General features: G+C 42.9%; 1 protein-coding gene across 10 annotated transcripts in view; it reads right to left on the bottom strand.

Moving 5' to 3' along the window:
* Window positions 1-27066, bottom strand: part of LOC122806545 (lipoma-preferred partner homolog) — a 1343214-nt gene that overhangs the window by 86009 nt on the left and 1230139 nt on the right. For 9 of the 10 annotated variants that reach the window (XM_044077065.1, XM_044077061.1, XM_044077069.1 and 6 more), the window contains one exon: window positions 14956-15076. The exons of the other annotated variant lie outside the window; for it this stretch is intronic. In XM_044077065.1, the coding sequence (XP_043933000.1) occupies window positions 14956-15076 (121 nt within the window). The remainder of the gene's footprint in view (window positions 1-14955; window positions 15077-27066) is intronic. 10 annotated transcript variants of the gene reach the window in all.

The following is a 27066-nucleotide window of genomic DNA, read 5'->3' as shown; positions in this document are numbered from 1 at the left end:
GTTGTCCCATTCTCTAGAGAATATGTTCCTAACAAAGGCAGATTGTTCACTGAAGGTAGTGATTACTGTGGAGTTTTTAAGTGCTTATTAAAGCAATTTTTCCTTGGAGCTTCGATTCATTTGTGCCTGGTGGAGTATTCTTAGTTAACTTGTTTGGTCATACTGTTCTTGGCTCACTCACTTTTTATCTGTAGCAAATATACCTCAGAAGAAGGGTGAAGCAGGGAACCACACCAATAAAAGTATAAGAGGGGACAAGAGGGTGGGTAACCCAGACTGCAACAGTGAAGACACTCGAACATCTACATTTATGGTAAGTGTACACAACTGTACTATGTTCATCGTGTTTCACTGTTGCAGTCATCACTGTAGGGTTGAATCCCAAAGCTGAGATAAAGGGTGGTGGTTATTGAGTAGAAGGGGCAGCTAGAAGGCCTTTCAAGACTGCAGAAGCAAAGCCTGCCCTAGACTTAGAATAAAGAGGGAGATTATAATGCTTAGAGAAAGTATGCACTGAACTCCAAGTTGCAGCTTCCAAAATATCTTTGGGAGGGACTCCCCTGAGAAAGGCAGCTGAAGTAGCAGCAGCTCTGGTAGAGTGTGTCCTAATTTTTCCTGGGATTTGCTTTCCATGATGAGAGTAACAAAATCTGATTCCATGAGCAATCCATTTAGAAATGGTCTGTTTTGAAATAGCTTTGCCTTGGGAATTTGCTGCATAAGAAACAAACAGTTGTTCTGTTTCCCTGATATCCTTGGTTCTGTCCAGGTAAAAGCGAAGCTGCCTGTGCACGTCCAAAGAATGCAAGATCCTCTCCCCCTTATTTTGTGGATTAGGGAAAAAAGTTGGCAGGTGAATAGTTTGGTTTAAAGCCACTTTAGAAACCACTTTATGCATGAAAGTAGGGTTAGTCCTCAAAGAAACCCTGTCTTGATGAAAAATAATGTAAGGTTCCACAGCCATGAGCGCTTGTAACTCTGAGACTCTCCTGGCTGAAGTTAAAGCCAGTAGGATAACAGTCTTCCATGATAAATTTATATCAGATCTGGCAGCAGGCTCAAAAGGAGGCAGAGTTAGTTTTTCCAGGACATAATTGAGGTCCCAGGCAGGAATGGGTGGAGTCCTAGGGGGCCTTAAATTCTTTGCTCCTCTGAGATATTGTTTCAGAAGTGGATGTGAAAAAATTGGAGGATCTGTATTATAATGTGCAGAGATATCTGAGGCATTTATTTTTATGGAGGAAAAAGATAAACCCTTATGCAACATATCTGTTAGGTAATGTAAAATCAATGGAATATTTGGAATGTGAGGATCTGATTCCTGAGCATGCATCCAGGTGCAAAATCTCTTCCTTTTGCCTTCATAAGATTTCCTAGTGCTAGGCCTTCTGGCTTCTAAGATAACATCCATGACCTGTTTGGAAAGGGTAGGATTAATTACAGACCCTGAATATGCCAGGCTGCCAGGCTGAGAGTTTGATATGAGAGTGCAGGACCTGGCCCTGATGTTGAGACAAAAGATTTGGAATCTGAGGTAGAATCCAAGGAGGTTCCTGGGATAGATTTATCAGTGTTGGTACCAAAATTGTCAAGGCCAATTAGGGGCTAGTAAGATCAGCTTTGGTTTGTCCGGTTTTATTTTTAATAACACCCTTGGTAAAAGAGGTAGTGGTGGAAAAGCATACCCCAAGAGGTTCCTCCAACTGAATGAGAGAGCATCCACTTTCCATGCTAGCTTGTGATATGTCCTTGTGCAAAAAGTCTGTAACTGGTAGTTGTGGGGAGACGCAAATAGATCTATGTCCGGGCAGCCCCAGACTTCTGTAATCATCTTGAATATTTGGGTGTCTAGCATCCACTCGTGTGGGTCTGACAGGTTCCTGCTCAGGCTGTCTGCCAGAGTGTATGTTTCCCTGGCAGGAATTGAGCTTGTAGGTCCACTTTGCAAGCTAGTGCTGTGTTCCATAGAGTCATGGCTAGCCTGCAAAGGGGGTAGGAGTGCGAACCCCCTTGCTTGTTTATGTACCACATAACTGTGGTGTTGTCTGTCCGTATCAGTAGCTGCCTTGGCTGTAAAAAATCCCTGAAAGCCAAGAGGGCATTCTGCACAGCTAACATCTCTTTTAAATTGATATGTAGATGCTTCTGATCCTCTGTCCAAAAACCTTGCAGGCCTTTCCCCTGCAAGTGGGCTCCCCATGCATAATCCGAGGCGTCCGTGGTTATCACTTGGTAGGCTGGAGGTAGACTGAAGGCTTTTCCCTTTGTTTTGAAGACATGCCGTAGATCACCAATGGAATTCCTTTGGCAGGCAAGGCAAGACAGCAATCACTGTTTCCAGACTGTGACAATGCTGGGACCATATGCTTTTTAGGTACCATTGTATCTTCCTCATATGCAGTCTTGCATATGGTATGAGTAGGATGCAGGAAGCCATGTAACCCAAAGCCTGCAGGAATTTCCTTGCAGTTAGCTGAGACATTAATGCCAGGCTCTTGAAAGTTGAAGCCAGCTGTAATTGTTTTTCTGGCGTCAGGAATGCCATTTGGGTTGTTGTGTTTAAAAGAGCACCCAGGAAAGTTATCTGTTGAGTGGGTGCCAAATTTGACTTTTTTTTACGTTCACAGTGAATCCCAGGTACTTGAGTAGATTCGGAACAAATTCCAGGTGCTGGGGTAAAATATCCTTGCTGTCTGCTTGAAGAAGGCAGTCTAAGGGTAAATTTGAATTCCCTTGAGTCTGCAGTAAACTACTACTGGTGCCAGGAACTTGGTAAAGACCCTGGGCGCAGTAGACAAGCCAAAGGGCAGCACAGAGAATTGGTAATGTTTCGAGCCTGCCTTGAACCTGAGATATCTTCTGCACTCCTGTCTGATAGGAATGTGTAGGTAAGCCTCCTTTAAGTCCAATGTCACCATCCATGCATTTTTGCTCAACATTGGCAGGAGCTGCTGCAGAGTAAGCATCTTGAACTTTGGTATCTCCAGGAAAGTATTTAAGACTGACAGATCCAGGATGGGTCTCCCAAGTATTTTGCTTTCTGGGAACTAGAAAGAGCCTTGAATAAAAGCCTTGTCCTGTCTCTGAATTTGGAACCAGTTCTATGGCCCTCATAGCCATGAGGGACCTCACCTGTTTTAATGCCTCTGGCCATTGAGTTTTTGGTAGGTCTGGCCATCCGTTTGGTTTTGGTAAGGAGTGAAAGTGGAATTTGTAACCTCTTAAAACTACATCCAGAACCCATTTGTCTTGGGTTATGTAAGTCCAATTTCGGTGAAAAAGAGAAAGTTTTCCTCCCAGAGGAGCTTCCAGGAGAGAGGTTCCTGGAGCCACGCAGGGGGAGTCATTGAGCCTGTTTCCTATAAGGTTAAGACCTATCTTCTCCACCCCTGGGGGTGGAAGCACTCCACTGTCTAGGTCTATAAGAGGTCTGTGCTTGGGCCCTCCCTCTGGGGCGCCTATATTTACCCCTCTGAGGCCTGTCCGAGCTAGGAAAGGACCAATTTTTAGCTGGCCAATTTCTGATAAATCTAGGAGGCTGAACTTGTAAGAAATCCTTAACCGTTTGCATGGATTTTTCCTTATCCTCCATTTTCTTTATAACCTCTTCAGCCTTAGACCCAAACAAAACATTATGTTGAAAAGGAGCATCCAGTAATTTTGCTTTTACTTGATCAGGCAAATTTTGTTCCTTTAACCAAGCATGCCTTCTAATGACCATGCCAGTGGCAGCCGCCCTGCAAGAGGCCTCCAAAGCATCAAAACCACAGTGTAAGGTATGTTTCCCCACCTACTCAGTAGCATGCATCAAATCTTGTAATTCCTTATTGTCTGCACATGCAGAAATGGTACACAGTTTTTGTTTCATAACAGACAAAAGGTATTGCTGATATTTCAACATATGAAACTGACAATTTAAAGCCCTAATAAAGTAGCAGAAGTGTACAATTTTTTGCCCCATCTCTCCAAAGCTCTAGAATCCTTATCTGACGGAATAGGGTTCTTAGCAGTGGCGGCCTTAACACCCTTAGGACCCTGAGAAATGGTTTCTGGATCAGCAGTAGGATTTTAAAATAGAAACTGGTGGGAGTCAGGGACTCTAATATCTATCAGGCTTAGCAGGGGCCGGAGGAAAGAAGTCAGGAGTTAAATTAGACTCAGAAAAGACATCATCCACAATATCCAAAATAGGAGGAATAGCCAGGGGTCTGTGTTGGGGAAGAAGGAGGAAATCCCTAAGCCTTCTCTTAGATTCAGAGTACTCCTGTCCTTCTCAGTGAAAATGTTCTCTCATGTCATGTAAAGTTTCCCCAAAAGAATAATCCTCAGGAGGAGAAGCTGAAGGAATGGATTTCTCAGCATCAGAATCCTCATAAGGAGGGAAAGTATAATCCTGTTCAGAGAAAGACACTGAAGAGACAGATACCTGATCAGAGGATTCATAATCCAATTCTTGTCTTGGCCTTTTGTCTGGAGGGGGATGGGAACCCCTAATCATAGTTAGCAAGTCCTCCGCCATTTTAAGCATTTGTTTTTGAGATTTAAGTCCCAGATCAGAGGAGGCCTGGGCTTGAGTCTTTGTTTTAGAAGGAGTCTTTGTCTTTGCCTTTACCTGAAGCTGCATAGGCCTGAAAACCCCTCTGAAGCCAGTACCTGCACAGCGGCTCTGGACCCATCCGAGGAAGCATTATCCAAAGGTCCTGCACCTGGAGTATCCGAAGGCCTAGTTGGCTCCTCGTGGGAGTCCGTTTCAGCAAGCGGTTCTGTAATGGCCGAAGACAGGAGCTGCGAAAGCGTCTCACTGATGGCCGAACCGGCAGCTGGCTCTGATTGTAAACTGTCGTCTGATTTGGACCTCGGAGGCCTATCCTTATCCTTGAGCCTTTTATGAACTCCGGTAGTCGGAAGCGTGTCCGACGACATGTTATAATTAAATCGCCTCCCAAAGTAATGAAAGGCAAAATCGTATCTCCGTTTAATAGTACGTTGATTAAATCTAGCACAAAACCAACAACTAGCTACTTCGTGGTCAGGGCCTAGACAAGGAATACAGTAAGAGTGAAAATCCTTATGAGGTATTTGCTTCCCACATGAAATACAATTATTAACTTTTTTTGACATCGGTCTGGAGCAAGAAAAAAGTTTCCCCAACGGGGTACTTAGCTTTGAAAAGAAGAATGTCTTCGGAATGAAGCACCAAAAATAACAGGAGTCAGCCGACCGGCACTTGTGAACTGCTTCCACCGCACGGCAAGAAAGACTGGAGAACATGGCGTCGGCTGGGAGCTTTGTACCCCTGGTGCACTGACGTCAGGGAGGGTGAGTACACAGCCGACGCCGGACCCAGACTTTCGGATTCTGGCCGACCGAGGGCTGCCTGCCGGCAAAACCCTACAGTGATGACTGCAACAGTGAAACACGAACATCTCAATTACAACTGCGGCTTCTAATCAAGTTAGAAAATGCTTTCTCAATCTTCCTCTGCAAATGCTTTACTATGACCAACATCATATGAATGGACTTCGTAAAATTCAGCAGATAGCATCTTTTCCCACTTCTGACTTTGCAAATGAATGCTAGCTCACTATGAACTCCGTAATTAATTTGATAATGCCTGCTTTACTTTAATATTTGTATTTACTGCTATATATTTTGTCACTGTCCTTTGTGTTTATTTGCTCATTCCATCCTTTATATTTGATTTGCTTCTGCAATGTAGGGGCTGAGCCAGAAAAATAATGTACTGCACACAGCGTACAACATTTGAACATTAGAGTCTCCAATAAAAGCAACCCTGACAAGCATAATTTTCCAGATATGATGTTGAATATTTTTGGCAGTATTTCTCTTTCAATGGTCCCACAAGTAACTTCCTTGATTTCCCACACAGAAGAAACTACTCCTAACAGTGCACTTTTTATACATACATTACAACTGTAAACCAAGCATTATCCATTTCACTTTTAATGCAGTGCGCGCTTTTGTTAAAGAAATAGAATCATAGGTGGATAGGGCATGCATTTAGCAGTCTATGAGAATGCTCAAACTGTATTTATGCAGTCTCTCTTCACAGACCCAAAATGAACTTATAATTTGTTTTTAATACATGTATATTTTTTTTTTGGGGGGGGGGCGGCTCTGGAGTGCGAGATGGGTGAATTTTGTCTTCTTTCTAGGTTCTCTGCTTATCTGTGCAGAGAACCTGGTGCCCATAATGCCACATTGAGATGCATTTTAGTGCAGTAACCAGTGAAGCTACAAAAAGTACAGTTTTGTACCTACCATAAATGTAGATGTCCGATAGATATGCAACTGCAGTCATAACATATGGGTTTGTCCTGCCTCAGGCAGCCCTCGGTCGGCCAGATTCCAAAGTCTGGGTCCGGCGTTGGCTGGTGTCACCTCTTCTCCGACGTCAGAACGGCTGGAGTATAAAGGCATCGGCCGACGCCATCTTCTTCAGTGTTTCTTGCCCCAGATGCCAGGTGCCCTCCTAGGAAGGCTAAATTTGGTGAATGGATAAAGAATTCCAGACATGCACAACAGTAATAAACAGATAGACCATAGAGATACCCCCAGCTAATAGAAATAGGGGTTAGTGGACCCATACAGAAGGTTGCAGAGGGGTAGGAGGGTGGGAGAATCCGACTGCAGTTGCATATCTATCGGACATCTACATTTATGGTAGGTACAAAACTGTACTATGTCCTTCAAGAATGCAACTGCAGTCATAACATATGGGTTGAATACCATAGCCAAGCTGGGGGTGGTTGGAACTAAGAAAGTGATGGTGTAGCTAAAATGCCCTGCAGGACTGCCGAAGCAAAGCCTGCTCGGGATCTGGAGTATAAAGGCAGGTTGTAGTGCTTGGTAAATGTATGCACGGAGCTCCATGTAGCAGCCTCTAGAATGTCCTTTGTAGCTACTCCTCTTAGGAAAGCTGTGGATGTGGCTATAGCTCTGGTGGAGTGTGGCCTAATATTGGCTGGCACACCCTTACCATGAAAGGAATAGCAGAACCTGATGCAGTGTCCAATCCATTTGGAAATTGTTTGTTTGGAGATTGCTTTTCCTTGTACTCCAGCAGCATAGGCTACAAGCAGTTGGTCAGACTTTCTGGTGGCCTTAGTTCTGTCCAAGTAGTAGCGTAGTTGCCTGTGTATGTCCAAAGTATGCAGCAGTGCTTCCCCCCTGTTTTGAGGATTGGGGAAGAAAGTAGGCAGGTGAATGGCTTGATTTAGAGACACCCTGGAAATTATTTTTGGCATGAATGAAGGATTGGTTCTTAGAGAGACTCTGTCCTGATGAAAAATGAGGACAGGAGGTACTGCCATGAGTGCCTGTATCTCCAAGACTCTTCTTGCTGATGTGATTGCCAATAGGAAAACCGTTTTCCATGAGAGAAATTGCATTTCTGAAGTTGCTGCTGGTTCAAAGGGAGGAAGAGTTAATTTTTCCAAGACAAAGTTGAGGTCCCATGCAGGTACTGGTGGTTTCCTGGGAGGTTTGATATTCTTTATCCCCCTTAGGAACTGTCTTAGCAAAGGATGTGAAAACACAGGTGGATCACAATTGTATTTTGCTGAGATTGCTGAGGCATGAATCTTTATGGAAGAATATGAGAGACCAGTATGAAACATTTCTGCCAAGTATTCCAATATCTGAGGTATACTCAATACTGTTGTATCCTGACCCCTGTTAGCATTCCAGATGATGAATCTCTTCCACTTGGCTGAATAGGTTTTTCTGGTGGAAGGTCTGCGTGCTTCCAGTAAGATCTCTTGAACTTTTTTGGAAAGAGAGATATCGGAAGGAGTTATGGTAACCTCCAGGCTGTCAGATGCAATGTTTTCAGGTTTTGATGAACCGTCCTGTAATTGTGTTGTGATAGAAGCAGAGGCCATAGGGGCAGAGGCCACGGTTTGGTCCGAGTTATGCTCAACAGCAATGGGTACCAGTGCTGCCTTGGCCAGTCTGGAGCTATCAAAATGCCTGTTGGTTGTTCTGCTTTGATCTTCAGTATCAACTTGGTCAGCAGTGGTAGAGGAGGGAATGCATAAATTGTTAGGGACTTCCAGCTGAAGGAGAGAGCATCCGTTTTCCAGGCTAGAGGATGGTGGGTCCTTGTACAGAACTTTTCCAGGTGATGATTCATGTGAGAAGCAAAGAGATCTATGTCCGGTCTTCCCCATGTCCTTGTTATTTGTGAGAAAATGTGAGGATGCAGCATCCATTCGTGTGGATCCAAGGAATTTCTGCTCAGCTTGTCTGCCAGTACATTGTCCTTGCCTGGCACAAACTGGGATTGCAAATGTATCTTCAGACTTAGGGATTTTTCCCAGAGAATCATTGTTAGTCTGCAGAGGGGATAAGACTGAGTGCCTCCCTGCTTGTTTATATACCACATAACAGTGATGTTGTCTGTCCTTATTAGCAAATGTCCTTGTTGAAGTGATTTTTCAAAAGCCTCGATTGCATGTATCACTGCCAACATCTCTTTTTGGTTTATGTGCAGATGCCTTTCCCTTGGTGTCTATTGACCTTGAATGCATCTGTCCTCCATGTGCGCCCCCCATCCATGGTCTGAGGCATCTGTTGTAATCATTTGACCTGCTTGAGGTTTGTTGAAAGACATGCCTTTGTTTAACTGACTTGCTTGAGCCCACCACAAAAATTCTCTTTGCAGACATGGAATGAGTGGGATTACGTCCTCTAGGCTTTGGCTGTGTTGAGACCATAAGCTTTTTAAGTACCATTGCAGCTTTCTCATATGAAGTCTTGCCAAAGGTATCAGAAGAATGCAAGACGCCATGAACCCCAGAGCCTGCAGGATTTTACTTGCAGTCAGCTGGAAGAGCTTTGCTAGGCCTTTGAAGTACTCTGGTAACTGCTGTTGTTTTTCCTCTGTGAGATAAGCCATCTGTGTTTTTGTGTCCAGTTTGGCTCCTAGGAAAATTATCTGTTGGGATGGCAGAAGTCTTGATTTCTGAATGTTGACTGTGTATCCCAAGGCCTGTAGTAATTGAATGACATAGTCCAAGTTTGCTATCAAGGTTTGCTTGTTGTCTGCTTGTATGAGGCAGTCGTCCAGGTAGGGGTATATTTGAATCCCTGGAGTCTGCAGTGTGCCACTACTGATGCCAGGCATTTCGTGAACACTCTGGGCGCAGTAGATAAGCCAAACGGCAATACTGAGAATTGATAATGCTCTGTCCCTGCAAGAAATCTGAGGTATCTTCTGCAGCTTTGTCTGATTGGGACATGCAGGTATGCCTCCTTGAGGTCCAGAGTGACCAGCCAAGACCCCTTGCCCAGCATGGGAAGGAGTTGCTGCAACGTCAGCATTTTGAACTTTGGCACAATGAGATAAGTATTTAGAGTAGACAAGTCCAGTATAGGTCTCCATTTGTTTTCCTTTCTTGGAACAAGGAACAGTCTTGAATAAAATCCCTGGCCTTGTTCCTGTGGAGGGACCTTTTCTATTGCTTTTATATTTAACAGCTTTGAAACTTGAATGAGTGCCTCTGCCCTTTGATGAGGTGGCAGGTTTGGCATGCCTTGTCTTATTGGTAAAGTATGGAAGTGGAATCTGTAACCTTTGTCTATTAAATCCAGAATCCAGTTGTCCTTGGTTAAGATATGCCAGTTTTTTGAGAATAAGGATAATTTTCCGCCCAAAGTTGCTTCTCTTTGAGCCTTTGTAGACGGTATGAAAGTCAAGTCATTGTGATTGTCCTTGTAGTGCAGCTGGACTGCCTGCGCCACTTCTTTGATTTGGTGGTTGCCATTGGCGGCCCCTGTAGGAGCCTCGGTATTGCCCTCTACCTCGGGCATGCCTGTTTTTTCCCCCTTTGAAACTTGTCAGTATCTGGAAAGGACCAATTCTTTGAAGGCCAATTCCTGCTGAATCTGGGTGGCTGAACCTGGAGGAAATCTTTGACTGTCTGTACTGATTTAGCTTTTTCCTCAATGGACTTCAACACATCTTGTGCATTAGCACCAAAAAGCTTCTGTTTTTCCAGAGGTGCATCAAGTAACTTTACTTTAACATGTTCTGGCAGTGGCTGTTCTTTTAACCAAGCATGTCTACGTATAACAGCCCCAGTCATAGCTGCCCTACATGAAGCCTCCAATGCATCATAACCACACTGAAGAAAATGATTGCTAACCTGCTGAGTGTTATGTACTATATCCTGCAATGCCTTTCTATCAATAGGCTCAGGAGAGGCTAGCTTTTTCTGTAAATCATCCAGTAAAAAATCCTGGTACTGAAACATATGAAAAAGGCAGTTAAGTGACCTCATGGCCAGGGTGGTAGAGGTCTAAACTTTTTTACCCCATCTCTCCAGGGACCTAGCTTCCCTATCCGCTGGCAGTGGATTCTTGGCTGTGGAAGTAGCCACTCCCTTGGGGCCCTGTGAAATAGTTTCTAGATCCACAGAATGGGCCTTAAAGAGATGTTTGTGGGTGTCAGGGACCCTATAATATTTGTCTGGCTTGACAGGAGCAGGAGGGAGAGAATCAGGGTTAGCACTGGAGTCGGAGAAAACATCATCCAGGACATCCATAACTGGAGGCATAGCTAAAGGTCTGTGCTGGGGTAGCTTGAGGAAGGTACGTAGCCTTTTCCTGGAGTCAGAGAATTCCTGACCCTGCCATTTAAAATGCTCCCTCATAGAGTGTAGGACTTCACCGAACGAAAAATCCTCTGGAGGAGAGGCAGAGGGAATTGATTCCTCAGCATCAGAGTCCTCATAGGCCTGGAAGGATTCTTCTTGGGTATCTGAATGCTCAGAATCCCCAGAGGCTTCATCTGAAGAGAGGTTGTCGGCCTGCTCAGTTCTGGGCCTTTTCTCTGCAGGCGGCTGAGAACCTCTGTCTGGATGAGGCTGAGACCCCTGATAAGAGAAATAAGATCTGCAGCAAGAGACATGATCTGTTTATCAGAAGAAGGGGCCTGGGCAGTGGGTTTAGGATGGGCCTTGGCCTGGCTGGCGGCCTTAGCACGTGCAAAGGCCTTGATGGACATGGATACAGGAGGCCTAGCTGCCCCACGTGCAGGAGTAACCTTGTCCACAGGAATGGTGTCGGGTAGATCCAGAACTTCGGTTTCTGGAGGAAAGTCAACAACCGGCACCGGTGTAGACTCCAAGACCGAAGGACGAGTTAACGCTGTGTCGTCGGCCTGGAGCGGTTGAATTACCGCTTCCGAAGGGACCGAAGCACTCGCGGAGGGTTTAGGAGGAGTATCGGTGGAGGACGCGGGCTGAGGATGTCGGTCCCGGTCCTTTCATTTTTTGGAAGATTGAGTAGTCGGTTGTTCCGACGGCATGATATAAGCGAAAGATTCACCGAAAAAGTCTTCGGCAAATTCTGCCCGGCACCTGAGAGTGCGCTTATTAAAGCAAGCACAGGCAGCGCAGGCCGAGACGTCGTGGTCTGGGCCCAGGCAAGGTAGGCAATAGGAATGGAAGTCCTTATGAGGTATTTGTTTACCACAAGACAAACAATTAACTTTCTCGATTTGTTCTGACATCGGCTGAGGCAAGAAAAAATGTTCCCCAATGGGGTACTTAGCTTTTAGATGACTTCGGTACTGAAAACACAGGAGCTGACCGACCGGCACTTGCGAACTGCTTCTGCTTCGGGCACCGCGCGGCAAGAAAGACTGAAGAAGATGGTGTCGGCCGATGCCTTTATACTCCAGCCGTTCTGACGTCGGAGAAGAGGCGACACCAGCCGACGCCGGAACCAGACATTGGAATCCGGCCGACCGAGGGCTGCCTGAGGCAGGACAACCCATATGTTATGACTGCAGTTGCATTCTTGAAGGACATCAACTTTTCAGCTGCTGTTGGCTTTACAAGCATTTCTGTTACATGTACAAACACAGCCTTTACATTTTTAGGGTTTTACTCTTCTACATTTCATTGGGTGACAGTACTCAGTATAAGTGAACTGCAGTTTATTCAAGGAGATATCAAAAGTAGGTACAGACATCCCTGCTGTAGTTGAAACTGTACTAATAGTTTTCCAATATCAATGCTGAGAAGTGCGTGAATAGAAAAAATGTTTTACTCCCAAAACACAAAGTAATGCAATAAAAGGAAGAATGTTATCCTCTCATTCTATAGTTTGCCAGTCAAGAATGGTTCCATTCGGTCATTTACTGATACCAATTATATACTTAGCCTTACTCTTCCTATTATTTCTTATACTTAACACTAAGGGCCGTTAAGAAACATTTAATAAAAACAAGATGTTAGAATTCCAGGAAATTAACTTATTTTGGCATCAATTCTTAAATGGAAATAAATTACATGCCACTGAATTTCTTCTCTCAAAATAGTCCCTACCTAAAGATAACTGGATAAATATTCATAGTTGCCTAGTATATACGACTGATAAAATTAAAATAATAATGAATCATCAAGAAAAAATATACCCAAAATCTTAGACTTCTTGATCAATATTAACTACACTCCATTTCACAATAAATCCTACACATCAGTAGTATATAGGATTATAAGAGCAGAATTTATATATTTAAATTCATCCTTTTGGAACTACACTACAAAAATAAATGGATCTGAGTTCTCGATAAATAATAATAAATTGATCTTAAAGTCAAGTTGCAAAACAACATCCTCTCTTTGTTGGAGATTAAAATTGGAAATTTATTCACAGAACCTTTTTAAACCCTAACAAAATTGAATTGATTTACAAAACAAAGAAAGTTAAATGTTGGAGATGTGATTGTGATTCAGAAGCAGACTGGACTCGTATGGTATTATAATGCAAATTGGTTACATAATTTTGGAATGAATTCTAAAAATTTTCCCAGGCATTATGAACTGATAAATGTTATACATCTGATTCACTCATTTAGTTCAATATTCCAGTGCCAGATGTTGTCCCCAGATCACAGCTGCCTCTCCTTTGGTCGGTTTTATCAATAGCTAGAAAAATAATTACAAAAAATTGGAAATGTAAAACTGTTTCGTCTTTTAATGATTTCATTATTCTAGCTAAAAGTGTTAGTAAGAAAGAACTCTCACCTTTAAACATAAGGACATCAAATATTACTCATCAGAAAAAACATTGGCAAAAACCACGTGATTTATTAGAAAAATACTAATGGCTTGTATTATTATTCTACTGCTGCAGACTCTTGTAAATAGCTACTTTTTTGCTGGTTTTTTTTGTACTTGAATTGTACTCTTTCAAATGGTTCCATAGTTCGTTACCTGAGTTCCATCAACTTTGTCTGCCAATTGCATCAAGTGTTAAGACTTTTTACCTCATTCCAGTTACACACCAAAGTGCAGCCATTTATATCGGTGCTAGTTATTTCTGCATTACATGGATACAACAAGCAATGAAAAACAAAATGGACATCACTAAACACAACTGTCAGATATCCAGGAAATTAAAATGCAAAACTGGTTGTAACCTAGCAGCATAAGGCTATACAGTACAGACAAGTAAGACAGCAGTGATGTCATAACAGAACATGGAGAACTAAAATGCAATAATTCCTGACAGCAAAATCTACAAATGATAAAAACAGATCAGTTTGAGCACAAGTGTTGAAAATGCTCCATCAAAATTCAGTATTACACTTTCATTCAATGTGTGTGTGCTCATTTTACATTTAAAAGCTGTCTTTCTCAGCACCTTTCATTATAATTGTAGCAGCAAGTTTCTGATAAACTCAGTGCCAGCACTGGAGAATTCAACATTAAATGTTATTTCTTTGAATGTACCACAGATTATTCTGGCTTAAAAAGAGAATGTTCACCCCCTGAAACTGATGATTCCCCTCAAAGATCTCCCACAAGTCTATTACAGTACCTAAACATTTTAATTTATCTAATACTTGGACATTTCTCAACCAAAACATTAATCTGACAGCAAACATGTACATTAGTCACAGTGAAATGCCAGTTATGAAAATGCTTTACTATATTGATAGCAGTCCATTTCCATTGAAAGGGACCACACTTAAAAATCAAACCACCACATACTTTCAAGTAAATAAAACATTTAACATAGTGCAACACCAATAAAACATAGCAGAGTACTATATTTGCTCACATCTAATACATTACTGATCAAGACCAGAAAGTCCATTAAAAAGATCCACACAAAAACAGATTAAACCCTGTGTTAAATATACTATGACATAACTTACTGCTATAGGTTACTTGAACCTTTTGTTCAGCCCTGCTCTGTAAAACAGGAATGCAGCTTCATAAAGTGAAGTTCAACATTGCGATTTATTTTGGCATGAAAATGAATAGCATGGGATGCACAGCAGCTCAGCTGTTAGCACTGCTTACTTAGTGCTTGATCCCCCAATTTGGTTCATGCCTGGGGTACCTCCTTTGTAGGAGCTGCATAGGGTTTTGCAAAGTGTTTGGTTTCTCCCACATCTCAAAAACATGCCCATAGGTGAAATAGTAATCCCTGAAGTGCTCATAAAAAATGAAGACAATGTGTTTCTTATAAAAAGCTGCTGCTCTGTCTGTATCTACAGCACGCTTCTCTGCTTAAGTTATTGAGTGCTGGGAGGGGCACCAGTTCACCTGCAACCCTAAAGTGGATTAACCGAGTAACAGGAAATGAAAAATCTTTATTACTGTTACATAACCGAAGGATATTACTCAGAGGAACCAACCTGGACAACAATGTGGCATGCACACACAAAACACTACTCCACAACCAACCAGCGTTGACCCAGCAAGAACTGCTGACAAACTACACAACAGTATGCTACCATGCTAACCCAGCACCTTCTACAGCAAGAGGATACCCAGAAAGTCTCTTCACGGATGCAATATGAAAATATTTGTGGGGGGTGAAATTTTACCTTGTGTTGCTTTGTGGAAAGCCTATAATTATTCTGTTCCTTGCTTTTCACAAGTACTATACATGTGATTAAAAATATATTACCTCACACTTGTAACAGCTGACATGGAAACTACGATCAAGAGCCACAATTCTCACAGTCTCCTCTTGTCCAAGCTCTGGCATTATAGCTTTACCACATACTGAACAGCGAGGTGCAAATTTGCTGTGGATAAAGACAACAGCAGTTACAACCATGACAGCAGACACTGCTACTCAGAGCAAGCCCCAAGGCCTTAAACATGCAGGATTCTGTAGGGGGGAAAAAAAGATATGGTATCCCTTGGGACATGTAAAATGTGCCATTGCATTCACCAGTTCTGTCATTTCTGGAGGAAGATAGTATTCTGAAGGACTACTACCACAACCAAATAAAAACAGATAAAGCAGGATCAGTAGTGTCAAAGACACCATAGAACTGACGAAGTCCATAAAAATCACAAGTTTCTATGTAATTTAAATGTGTTTAAATGTTGTCTTTTTAAATTATAAATGTAGTTAAATGATTACATTTAAATACTTTATGATTACATTTAAATACTTTTACACCCAAAATGTCTACATATAAATGCAACAAATATGTATATCTGACTAGCCAACCAACGGCTATAGGTGATGTTCACTGATGACACACGACTATATACAAAATGGGGAAAATGGGCAATGATATTGACTGAAGTACATAATAAATTGTGATTACTGTGTAAATTAACAAAAACATACATAAAGTCCCAATGTTTAAGACTGCTCTTTTTCGCCACTACTGATGCAACCCCAACAAACCTTAAAATTATGACCTCACCCCTTCCTAGTTTACCCAATTAAAATCTCATCCAGATTTGCAACAGTAGGAAAAAAGGCAGTTCCTTTTTCAGCTTTTTATTTTACTCAAAATCAAACATTTGCATTCATATGTATATTCATATGTATATAAACTTAGTGTATACACACACACGTGTGTGTGTGTGCATTTATGTTTTATATATATATATATATATATATATATATATATATATATATACACACACAAATATATTTTAGATCTGTAGATAAATACGCACGCATATATATATATATATATATATATACACACACACTACACACACACAAATATACACACAGATATATATATATATGCATATATGCACGCACATGCATATATATATATATATATATATATATATATATATATATATAAAACATACGCGCACACACCAGAGCCAGATCATGGTCAAGTGAGGCCCTAGGCAGGGTAATAGATTGGGGCTTCCCAGAGCAGCCCCTCCTGCAGAAACCCCCTTACCCCCCACAGCAGCCCCCTCCCCAGCCATTCCAATGTTCCATTACTTGGCTATTCCTCCCCAGTTACCATAAACACTGTTAAAAATCTATCATTGTGCATACTCTTTTCTTATTTACTTCTACAATTACAATATTGAAATAAAACAGCACAAACACGGATAGCAATTTGCTAAACAATACAGTCTCAGAATGAAAAACTTAGCATGACCAGTAAACTTCTCTGCCACTGAAACTCACATTAATTGCAACGGCATTAAAACCCATATTCAAATAAAATGCATCTGGTCAGTGGTGAATTAAGTCTACCTTTGGGCTGTTTTCAAACCATAGGTTCCTTGCACACACATTTAGGCCCATGCTTGTGTGTTCTTTGATTCACCTTCCTGACTGTATCAATTATTTTCCTTGTATAATACAGCACCATTTGTTAATGTGTGTTTTAAATTTGCAGTTTTGAACATTTTTCCAGTAAGCAATGAAACAAAATGTATGACGCAATAATGACAAAATTGCTCATTTCAAAACATTTTAACCATAAATCCCACAAACTTATGTCATTACAATCCACCAGTATCAGTCAATAAGTACAATATCTGCAGAAGTAAAAGTCAAATGAATAATTTCACATTAAAGAGATCTGTAACTAATGAAGAGATTAATACTGGCAAACAACTTTACATTTCAGTGTTTCATCTACAAATTCAATACCTGCTGCCCTTGGAAGAATTGCCTACGCTACATTAAAACAAAAAAAGGTTGGTAATACTACAATAGGGAATTACTGACAAACCAAGAACAAGTCTATAGTTACTAGGCATCTCATACAAAGGAGGCCACACTCAGAACTGCAGAACGTACAGTTTTGTACCTACCATAACTGTAGATGTTCGAGTGTTCACCCTGCTGCAGTCATCACACTTGGGTTATCCTACCGTCAGACGGTCCCGCAGTCGGCCTGAGTTCCAAAGTCTTGGTCCGGCATCGGTTGCTGTCGCTTCTTCCCTGACATCAGTGCGCCAGGGGTATATAAGAGGCATCCGACGCCATTTTCTTCAGTTTTTCTTGCCCCAGATGTCAGGTGCCCCCAATAGGTAGGCAATATATATATATATATATATATATATATATATATGTATATATATATATATATATATATATATGTATATATATATATATAAAAAGTACATATAAAAATAAAACAATACCTTCAGGCACAAGCAAATACACCACAGAGGTTGTATAGGATAGAGTGGTATAGATAAGTCCAGCTAGTTCAGAGGGGATGGAGGGAGGGTAACCTAGACTGCAGCAGGGTGAACACTCGAACATCTACATTTCTGGTAGGTACAAAACTGTACTATGTTCATTGTGTTACCCTGCTGCAGTCATCACACTTGGGTTGAATCCCAAAGCTAAGGATGGGTGGTGGAGTTAAACAGGGTTAGAAGAAGCTAGTAGGCCCTGCAAAACTGCAGTGGCAAAACCAGCTCTGGTCTTAGAATATAGAGGTAAGTGATAGTGTTTGGTGAAGGTGAGCACTGAACTCCAAGTTGCAGCTTCCAGAATATCCTTGGTTGGCACCCCCCTGAGAAAGGCTGCTGATGTAGCTGTAGCCCTGGTGGAGTGGGACCTAATGTTAGCAGGTACTGGTTTCCCATGATGCATGCAGCAGAAACGTATGCAATGCCTATCCATTTTGAAATGGTCTGTTTTGAGATAGCTTTTCCTTGTGATCCTGCAGCATAGGCTACAAAGAGCTGGTCAGATTTTCTGAAAGCCTTAGTTTTATCTAAGTAGTAACGTAATTGCCTGTGAATGTCCAAAGAGTGCAGGAGTATTTCTCCTTTGTTCTGGGGATTTGGGAAAAAGGTGGGCAAATGAATGGTTTGGTTTAGGGCCACACTGAATACCACCTTTGGCATAAAGGAAGGGTTAGTTCATAGAGAGAGACTGTCTTGATGAAAAATGAGGATAGGCTCCACTGCCATTAGTGCCTGTAGCTCTGAGACTCTTCTAGCTGAAGTTATTGCTAGTAGCAGGGCAGTTTTCCATGAAATAAATTTTACATCAGATGAAAAAGCTGGTTCAAAGGGCGGCAGTGTAAGCTTTCCCAGAACAAAGTTGAGATAGCAAGTAGGTGTTGGTGCTCTCCTGGGCGGTCTTATGTTCTTAGCCCCTCTGAAGTACTGTCTTAGGAGTGGATGTGAAAATAAAGGAGGACCCATGGTGTAATGAGCTGAAATTGCTGAGGCATGGATTTTAATAGATGAAAATGAAAGTCCTTTGTGCAACATCTCAGTTAAATATTGTAGAATCTGAGGAATGTTTGGATCAAGGGGATTTTGGCCTTTAGCCTGGTTCCAGGCGCAAAATCGTTTCCATTTGTCTGAATAGGTTTTCCTGGTGATGGGCCTCCTGGCCTCCAGAATGACATCCATAACAGCTTTGGATAGAGGTGTTGGCTGGTTGTTTAGGTAATTTGCCATGCAGCCAGGTTTAAAGTCTTGAGCTGGCTGTGTAGAATCTGATTGTCTCGCTGTGTGAGCAGGTGAGGAATTTGTGGTAAAATCCATGGTGGGCCGTGGGCCATGTTCCTTAGAATTGGATACCAGTGCTGGTGTGGCCAGTCTGGTGCAATGAGTATCATTTGTGGCCTCTCTAATCTGACTTTCAGCAGTACCTTTGCTAGAAGAGGCAGTGGAGGAAAGGCATACACTGTTAATGTTTTCCAACTGAATGAGAGGGCGTCCACTTTCCAAGCTTGTGGATGGAATGTCCTTGTGCAAAATTTTTGAAGTTGATAGTTTTGGGGGTTGGCAAACAGATCTATGTCTTGGCATCCCCAATTTTGAGTTATCATTGCAAATACTTGTGGATCTAGTTTCCACTCGTGGGGATCCATGATGTTTCTGCTTAGGTCGTCTGCCAATGCGTTTTTCTTTCCTGGCAGGAATTGTGCTTGTAATTGAACCTGGTAAGACAGTGCTGTTTTCCACAAGGTCATTGCTTGCCTGCATAGAGGGTAGGAATGTGTGCCCCCTTGCTTATGTACCACATTACTGTGGTATTGTCCGTCTTTATTATTAGTTGTCCTGGGTGTAAGAGGTCCTTGAAAGCTGTTAGGGCATTCTGTACTGCTAGCATTTCTTTTTGATTGATATGCAGATGCCATTGATCTGTAGTAATTTGCCCTGAATGCACTGTCCTGCCATGTTTGCTCCCCAGGCATAGTCCGATGCATCGTTGTCAGTTTGCCTGGCTGTGGGTAAGGCGAAAGGCTGACCCTTGTTGAGGTGACATGCCTGAGCCCACCACAGAAACTCCTGTTGAAGGCAGGGAATGAGTGGCATCATTGTTTCCAAGCTGTGGCTGTGCTGAGTCCATACGCTTTTCAGGTACCATTGTAATTTCCTCATATGCAGTTTTTCAAATGGTATTAGTAGCATGCAAGATGCCATGAATCCCAAGGCCTGCAGAATTTTTCTTGCAGGGAGTTGGGTCTTTGTTGCCATTATTTTGAAGTATTGAGTCAGCTGTTGTTGCTTGTCTGGCATGAGATAAGCCATCTGGGTCATTGTATTCAAGCTGGCACCCAGGAATATTATGTTTTGTGAGGGCACTAGTTCTGATTTCTTTTCGTTTACTGTGTACCCTAGGCAACTTAGAAGGTGTTTGACAAATGCCAGATGCTTTAAAAGAATGTCCTTGCTTTCTGCTTGAATAAGGCAGTCGTCCAGGTATGGGTATATTTGAATTCCTCTTTGTCTGCAGTATGCAATTACTGGTGCCAGGCATTTTGTGAAGACCCTGGGCGCAGTAGATAAGCCAAAGGGCAGTGCAGAGAATTGATAATGGGTTGAACCTGCAATGAAGCGGAGGTTATCTTCTGCAATTTTGTCTGATAGGGACACGCAGGTATGCCTCCTTGAGATCCAACGTTACTAGCCAAGCATTCTTGCCCAGCATGGGAAGAAGCTGCTGTAGTGTTAGTATCTTGAATTTTGGTACTTTTAGATAGGTGTTCAGAAATGAAAGATCCAGAATGGGTCTCCATGCTTTGTCTTTTCTTGGGACTAGAAAGAGTCTTGAGTAAAATCCTTGTTGTTGCTCCTGTGTAGGTACCTGTTGAATGGCTCTCATGTCCATGAGAGCTGTAATTTGTTTTTGTGCCTCTGCCCATTGATTTGGTGGCAGCTGTGACATTCCTTTTATCCTTGGCAAGGTATGAAAGTGGAATCTGTATCCTTGTGAGACAATGTTTAGGACCTATTTGTCTTTTGTGATGATGTGCCAGTTGTCTGCAAAGAGTGCTAATTTTCCTCCCAAGGGAGCTGCCAAGAGAGATTTGCTTGGTAGTTTGAGGATTGAGTCATTGTGTTTGCCTTCTGCTAGCTTGGGGCATGTCTTCTCCTCCTTTCTGGGTAGCAGTACCCCATTGGCGAGGTTTGTAAGGGCCTTGTGACTGACCTCTGCCTCTTGGTCATCTGTATTTGCCCCTCTGTGATCTGTCAAAAGCTGGAAAGGACCAGTTTTTTGTTGGCCAATTTCTGCTGAAACGAGGGGGTTGTACCTGTAAAAAAATCCTTGACTGTCTGCATAGACTTTGCCTTATCCTCCATTTTCTTTAAAACCTCTTCTGCTTTGACACCAAATAATACATCCTACTGTAAAGGTGCATCCAATAATTTTACTTTAACATGATCAGGTAGGGTTTGTTCTTTTAACCAAGCATGTCTACGTATGACAGACCCAGTAACAGCTGCTCTACAGGAAGCTTCCAATGAATAAAATCCACATTGTAAAGTATGTTTGCCCACCTGTTCAGCTGCATGCAACAAATCCTGCATTTACTTGAATTCAGACGGTTCAGAATGTGTGCTCATTTTTTGTTTTAATTGAGACATTAGGAATTGCTGATATTTCAGCATGTGAAAGTGACAATTTAATGCTCTCATAGCCAGAGAAGCTGAGGTGTACATCTTCTTTCCCCATCTATCTAGGGTTCTGGAATCCCTTTCGGAGGGCACAGGATTTTTAGCCATAGAAGCTTTAGCCCCTTTGGGACTCTGGGGAATTGTTTCTGGATCAGCCACAGGGCTTTTATAAAGGAATTTGTGTGAGTCAGGTACTCTGTAGTACCTGTCTGGTTTGGCTGGAGCAGGAGGTAGAGAGTCTGGATATAGACTAGACTCCAAGTAAACATCATCCACAATGTCTAAAACTGGAGGGCTAGCAAGTGGTCTGTGCTGGGGTAGTAAAAGGAACTCTCGGAGCCTTTTCTTACAATCAGAGTAATCCTGGCCTTCCCAGTGGAAATGTTCCCTCATGGTATGTAAAGTTTCCCCAAAGGAGTAGTCTTCAGGGGGAGATGCTGAGGGAATAGAGTCTTCATAGGGGGGAAAAGTGTAATCCTGTTCCTCTGAAGAATCTGAGGAAATTGAAACCTGGTCAGAAAAAGCATAATCCTCCTCTTGTCTTGGTCTTTTATCTGGAGGGGGATGGGAACCCCTGATTACGGTAATCAAATCTTCAGCCATCTTAAGAATCTGTTTCTTAGGCATGGGGCCTTGAACTGTAGACTGATGTACAGCCTTTTTTGGTTTTAATGGAGTTTTAAGCTTAGCATAAGATTTAATGGTGAGTGTAGTCGGTCTGAAGACACCTTCTGCAACTGAGGATGTTTCTAGTGCACCGGGATCTCCTTCTGCTCTGGTGTCGGAAGGGCCTAATGAAGATGGCTGCGATGGCCTAGTACACTCCGCTTGAGAATCCGCAGCTGCCTGGGGTTCCAATTCTGCGGTCGTCAGGGGCTGCGTAGGCACCTCACTGAAAACCGGAAAACCAGCGACAGGCCCAGCAGAGGCCTCGGAGTCTGGCTTGTTCCTAGGCTACCTGTCCTTATCCTTGCGTTTTTTATGCATGCCAGTCATCGGCTGCTCTGACAGCATGATATAATTAAATTTCCCATCAAAGTAATGTCGTGCGAAATCAAAACGGCGTTTGATAGTTCGTTTATTAAACCTAGCACAAAACCGACAACCTGTGACGTCGTGGTCTGGGCCTAGGCATGGAATACAATAAGAATGGAAGTCCTTATGAGGTATTTGCTTCCCACAAGAAATGCAATTGTTAACTTTTTCTGACATCGGACTGAGGCAAGAAAAGGTTCCCCAACGGGGTACTTAGCTTTATTGAAGACTTCAAACTGAAATTTGATTCGAAAATCTCAGGTGTCGGCCGACCGGCACTTGCGAACTGCTTCTGCTTCGGGCACCGTGCGGCAAGAAAGACTGAAGAAAACGGCATCGGATGCCTCTTATATACCCCTGGCGCACTGACGTCAGGGAAGAAGCGACAGCAACCGATGCCGGACCAAGACTTTGGAACTCAGGCCGACTGCGGGACCGCCTGACGGCAGGATAACCCAAGTGTGATGACTGCAGCAGGGTAACACGATGTACATCCCTTATTCCCCCTTAAAATGCACCAAATAATCCACAATCAAAGTGCACTGCAATATCAGCACAAAATATACATGGTGTGGGGGTAGAATCCACAGTCTTCTGCACCAAAGACAATTATGTTACTAACATTGCTTTCAAATTCTACAGCACAAACAATGACTGCCATTTACTAAACAAAACCTTTAGTTGCACATTGAAAACTGACAACTTTATTTATTTATTTAATATTTGTTTACCAATAAAGTATGACTTGGAACAAAGCCAATTTTCAATAGAGGCCCAGGGAGAAATGTTCCAGATGCATGTCTTTGAAATGTAGGAGGAAACCGGAGCACCCTCACCAAGAATGATGCCACAATATGGAGACAAGATGATCAATTTCAACAATTGGCTTAAGTACTGGTGTCATTCAAAGGGGATCCAATGCCTGTCAGCTTGGGATGATATGCTCGACAAGCCATGATGCTTCGCTAGGGACGGCTTGCACCTGTCACCCCTGGGCTTTCGGATATTGGCAAAGGCTCTTGCTACCCCCATAGTGCCTTTTTTAGACAAGGCTCAAAAGACAAACCCACCTCCATAGGTATCACAAGGGATAAGAAACTAAGAGTAATGCTACTCAACGCCAGAAGTCTAAACCTCAAGATGCACGCACTAGAAACTCTCCTTAGCATGGAGAACATCGATATCTGTGCAGTAACAGAAACCTGGTTCAGGGCTCCCGAGAGCACCCCAGCACTACCAGGTTATACCTCATACCATGCTTTTCGGCCCCAAAACTTGGACCGAACCACAAAAGGAGGGGGGAGTATCGATATTCATCAAAGATACCCACACCTCCAGGTTGGTAGCAAAGCACGAAGCATCAGAGACTATTCATGTGCAACTAACAGTGGGTAAAACTGCCTTCCAGTTTATAGTCTGCTACAGACCACCCTCCCAAACCCAGGAACCCCACTCGGCCTTCCTGAGAACACTGGAAAATATGAAGGTCTCTCCAAACACCATTATATTGGGCGACTTCAACTACCCAAACATAGACTGGGAGCATTACTCTAGCTCCAACACCCTAGCCCAAAGGTTCCTAGAATTTATAAACTCAAATGCTATGGAACAACTTGTTACCACTCCCACAAGAGGGGAAAACATACTGGACCTGATCATCACCAACATGGGGACTCTATGCTCCAGACCAGAAGTGTATCCCTCACTGGTAAGATCAGACCATAAACTAATCTCACTGGATATTCACATCCGACCCCACCCCCTGCCCAGAAAACCACAGTGAAAAACTTCTCTAAAGCAAATTTCACACTCCTCAAAACCAAGGTGGAATCCTTCAAAGCCCCCGAGCCTGTGGAAAATACGGCCCAGACTGCAGAATCCTTTATAAACGCATTCTATGAACACCTTCAGGAATGCATGGATCATGCGATCCCAAATAAAACCAAGACCCAATCCTCCAAAGGCAGACATTCTGTCTGGTGGACCCCAGCCATAAACAAACTATACAATAGAAGAAGGAAGCTACTAAATGATAGAGCAAAATCCCAAAAAGGTAAGGCATCACTGATGGGCACTCATAAAATTGTCCAAGGCCAGCTTCGAGAGAAAAATTGCACAGGACACTAGGATAATCACAAGGCTTTCTTTAGTTATGTTGGGAACCTGGGTGGTAATTCCCAGATATGCTCAGAATTAGTCCAAAATGACAAAAAATACACCGAACCCACAGACATTGCCAACATCCTAGATGACAGGTTCAGTGCAAACTCCCCCCCCCCCCACCAAAAGGGTAAATATCTATCTCAGCAGAGTGCTGCCCCCCTGACATCTCAGATGCTCAGGTAAGAGCCGCCCTCTCCAAAGCCAAAAACACAGCATCAATGGGACCAGACGGTGTCCCGGGCTGCGTCCTACATGAACTCCAAGAAGAGCTAAACCCAAACATAAAACTACTGTTCAATCTCAGCCTTACTACAGGATATGTGCCCAAAGAGTGGTGTACAGCAACAGTGGTCCCTCTCCATAAAGGTGGTGCCTCAACGGATCCTGGAAACTATCGCCCCATAAGCCTGACTACCTTGGTCTGCAAAGCTATGGAAAGGATCATCATGGACCTCATAAATAAAGATATTGGGGACCTACAGACACTGGATCCTACCCAGTTCGGCTTTGTTAAGGGCAGATCCTGCCTCTTAAACCTGGTTGATTTCTTTGAAACAGTCACCAAGGCCATTGATGAGGGGAAGGTGGTCCACACAGCCTACCTGGACCTCGCAAAAGCCTTTGATACAATACCCCACTCGGGCATTATAGATAAGCTCACCAGCTTAAATATAAACCCCTATGTCACTAGATGGATTGCAAACTGGCTCAAGGACAGAGCCCACATGGTTAGAATTGCTGGAGCCATGTCAGACTCCAAACCAGTTACGAGTGGTGTCCCACAAGGCTCAGTCCTGGGACCTCTCTTGTTCGGCATATATTTCTCAGAGGTACAGACCAACACAGAAACACTGTGGCTGACCAAGTTCGCAGATGACTGCAAACTGGGCACCATAATCGACTCTCCAGCCGACACAAGCATCCTCCAAAAGGGCCTCATAGAAACAGACAACTGGTGCCAGAGCCATGGCCTCAAGCTAAATGACAAAAAGTGTATAGTCATCCCCTTTGGCAAAAACAAAGTGCCCACAAATTACCACACAGGTGGTAATCCATTAAGTACAGAAGAAGTAATTAGGGACCTGGGGACCCAAGTTGATAGCAATCTCTCATTTGACAACCACGTGGCCAAAGTGGTTAGAAAAAACATTTTATATAGCCCACCTAATCATGAAGGGATTCACATCTCGATCAGGGGAGGTTATCGTGCCTCTTTACTCAGCCCTCATGTGGCCCATAATTGAGTACAATGCCCCTCTTGGGATGTACCTTACCAGACACCTGCAGCAACTGGAAAGACCCCAAAAGTACCTCACCAAGAGGATCAAAGGGCTCAAACAGATGCCATATGCTGCCAGGTTAAAGAAACTTCACCTCTACTCAGTGGCATACCGCCTGTTCAGAGGCGATCTGTGCCTGACGTATAAAGCCATGTCCAACCCGGAATTAATGGACATGCTGCAACTCAGAAAATCCATATCCCATCGAGCTACGTGCTTGAGAGACTTGAACCTCAGCACTGAAATAAATAGGACATGCTGGAGGGACAGATTCATAACCCAGAGGCTCCCTTCACTCTGGAATAAAATCCCAGTCCAGGTTAGGCAGAGTCCCTCATTGACTCTCTTCAAGAGGAATCTTGATGAGTGGATGGGAGATCGTAGGTTTACCCCGGGTATCACTTCTGTGTCACTGTTAGACAGAGGCACAGTATACTAACCTCGAAAAAGGGCATAGCAAAATAAATTTAAAATGGGTGGCGAAAGCCAAACACATTCTGGCTAGGCTTATAAATGTCCTAGGGCAGATAGCCTAGTATGAACCTATGAACCAATGAACACAGAGAGGACATGCAGACTCCACATAGAAGGCACTCTAGCCAAGAATCGAACTGGAGAACCTCTTGCTGTGAGGTGACAACTCTACTGCTGCAGCACTGCGCCACTTAGCATGAGAAACAGTAAATTCTTCACTTGAAACTCAATTCCATGAAAATGCACTTAAACTCAATGCCTTGAAATTGCACTGAAACTCACAATTCCCTGAAAATGTCCTGAAACTCAAACTCAATTCAGTCAGCAGTCTGGTAGTTGGTATATATGATTCAAGCTCTTGTCTCCACTGAAGCTCACAATTCCTTCAGCAGTCTGGTAAATGGTGTAGAGGATTCAGGCTCTGCCGCCTGTAACCAAGTTACAGGTTAAGCCTTGATCAAGTTAATAGACTAAACTGCCCCCTCCCCCAACTAGAGCACAACATACATTACCTCCATATCACTCAACCTCTTAGCACAAGAAATCTGGACAGAGACTAAAATAATGGGGGGATAAAGGCCCCAAAATAGAGACAGATTATAAATATTGTTGTTATAGACTTAAAAATTTACTAGAACAGCATTTATCTTAGCAAAAATTTACTAGAACAGCATTTATCTTAGCATGCATTTTCTGAAAGAAAAGAAGTCAAACTCAAATGTATGACATTTAGTTATTTCAATCCTAAGTGACTTGCCAGAAAATCACACATTTTATGAAGAATAGGCCACAATTATGAGTCAAAAATTTGGACATTCTGCAAAAACTGGACAGTTGAGAGGTATGCATACCTCTCAACCTTTTACTGCAAGGAATCTGCACAAAGCCTAAAATAATGGGGATACAATGACCCAAAAATAGGGATACATTTTAAATATTACTCTCTTTTAACTTTTCTGAAGTTGTGA

This window comes from Protopterus annectens, chromosome 7.part0 (assembly GCF_019279795.1).
Source record: "Protopterus annectens isolate FY-2018-M chromosome 7.part0, PAN1.0, whole genome shotgun sequence".
Lineage (NCBI taxonomy): Eukaryota > Metazoa > Chordata > Ceratodontiformes > Protopteridae > Protopterus > Protopterus annectens.
Note: the sequence above shows the minus strand (reverse complement) of the source record. Positions and strands in the feature narration are given on the sequence as shown.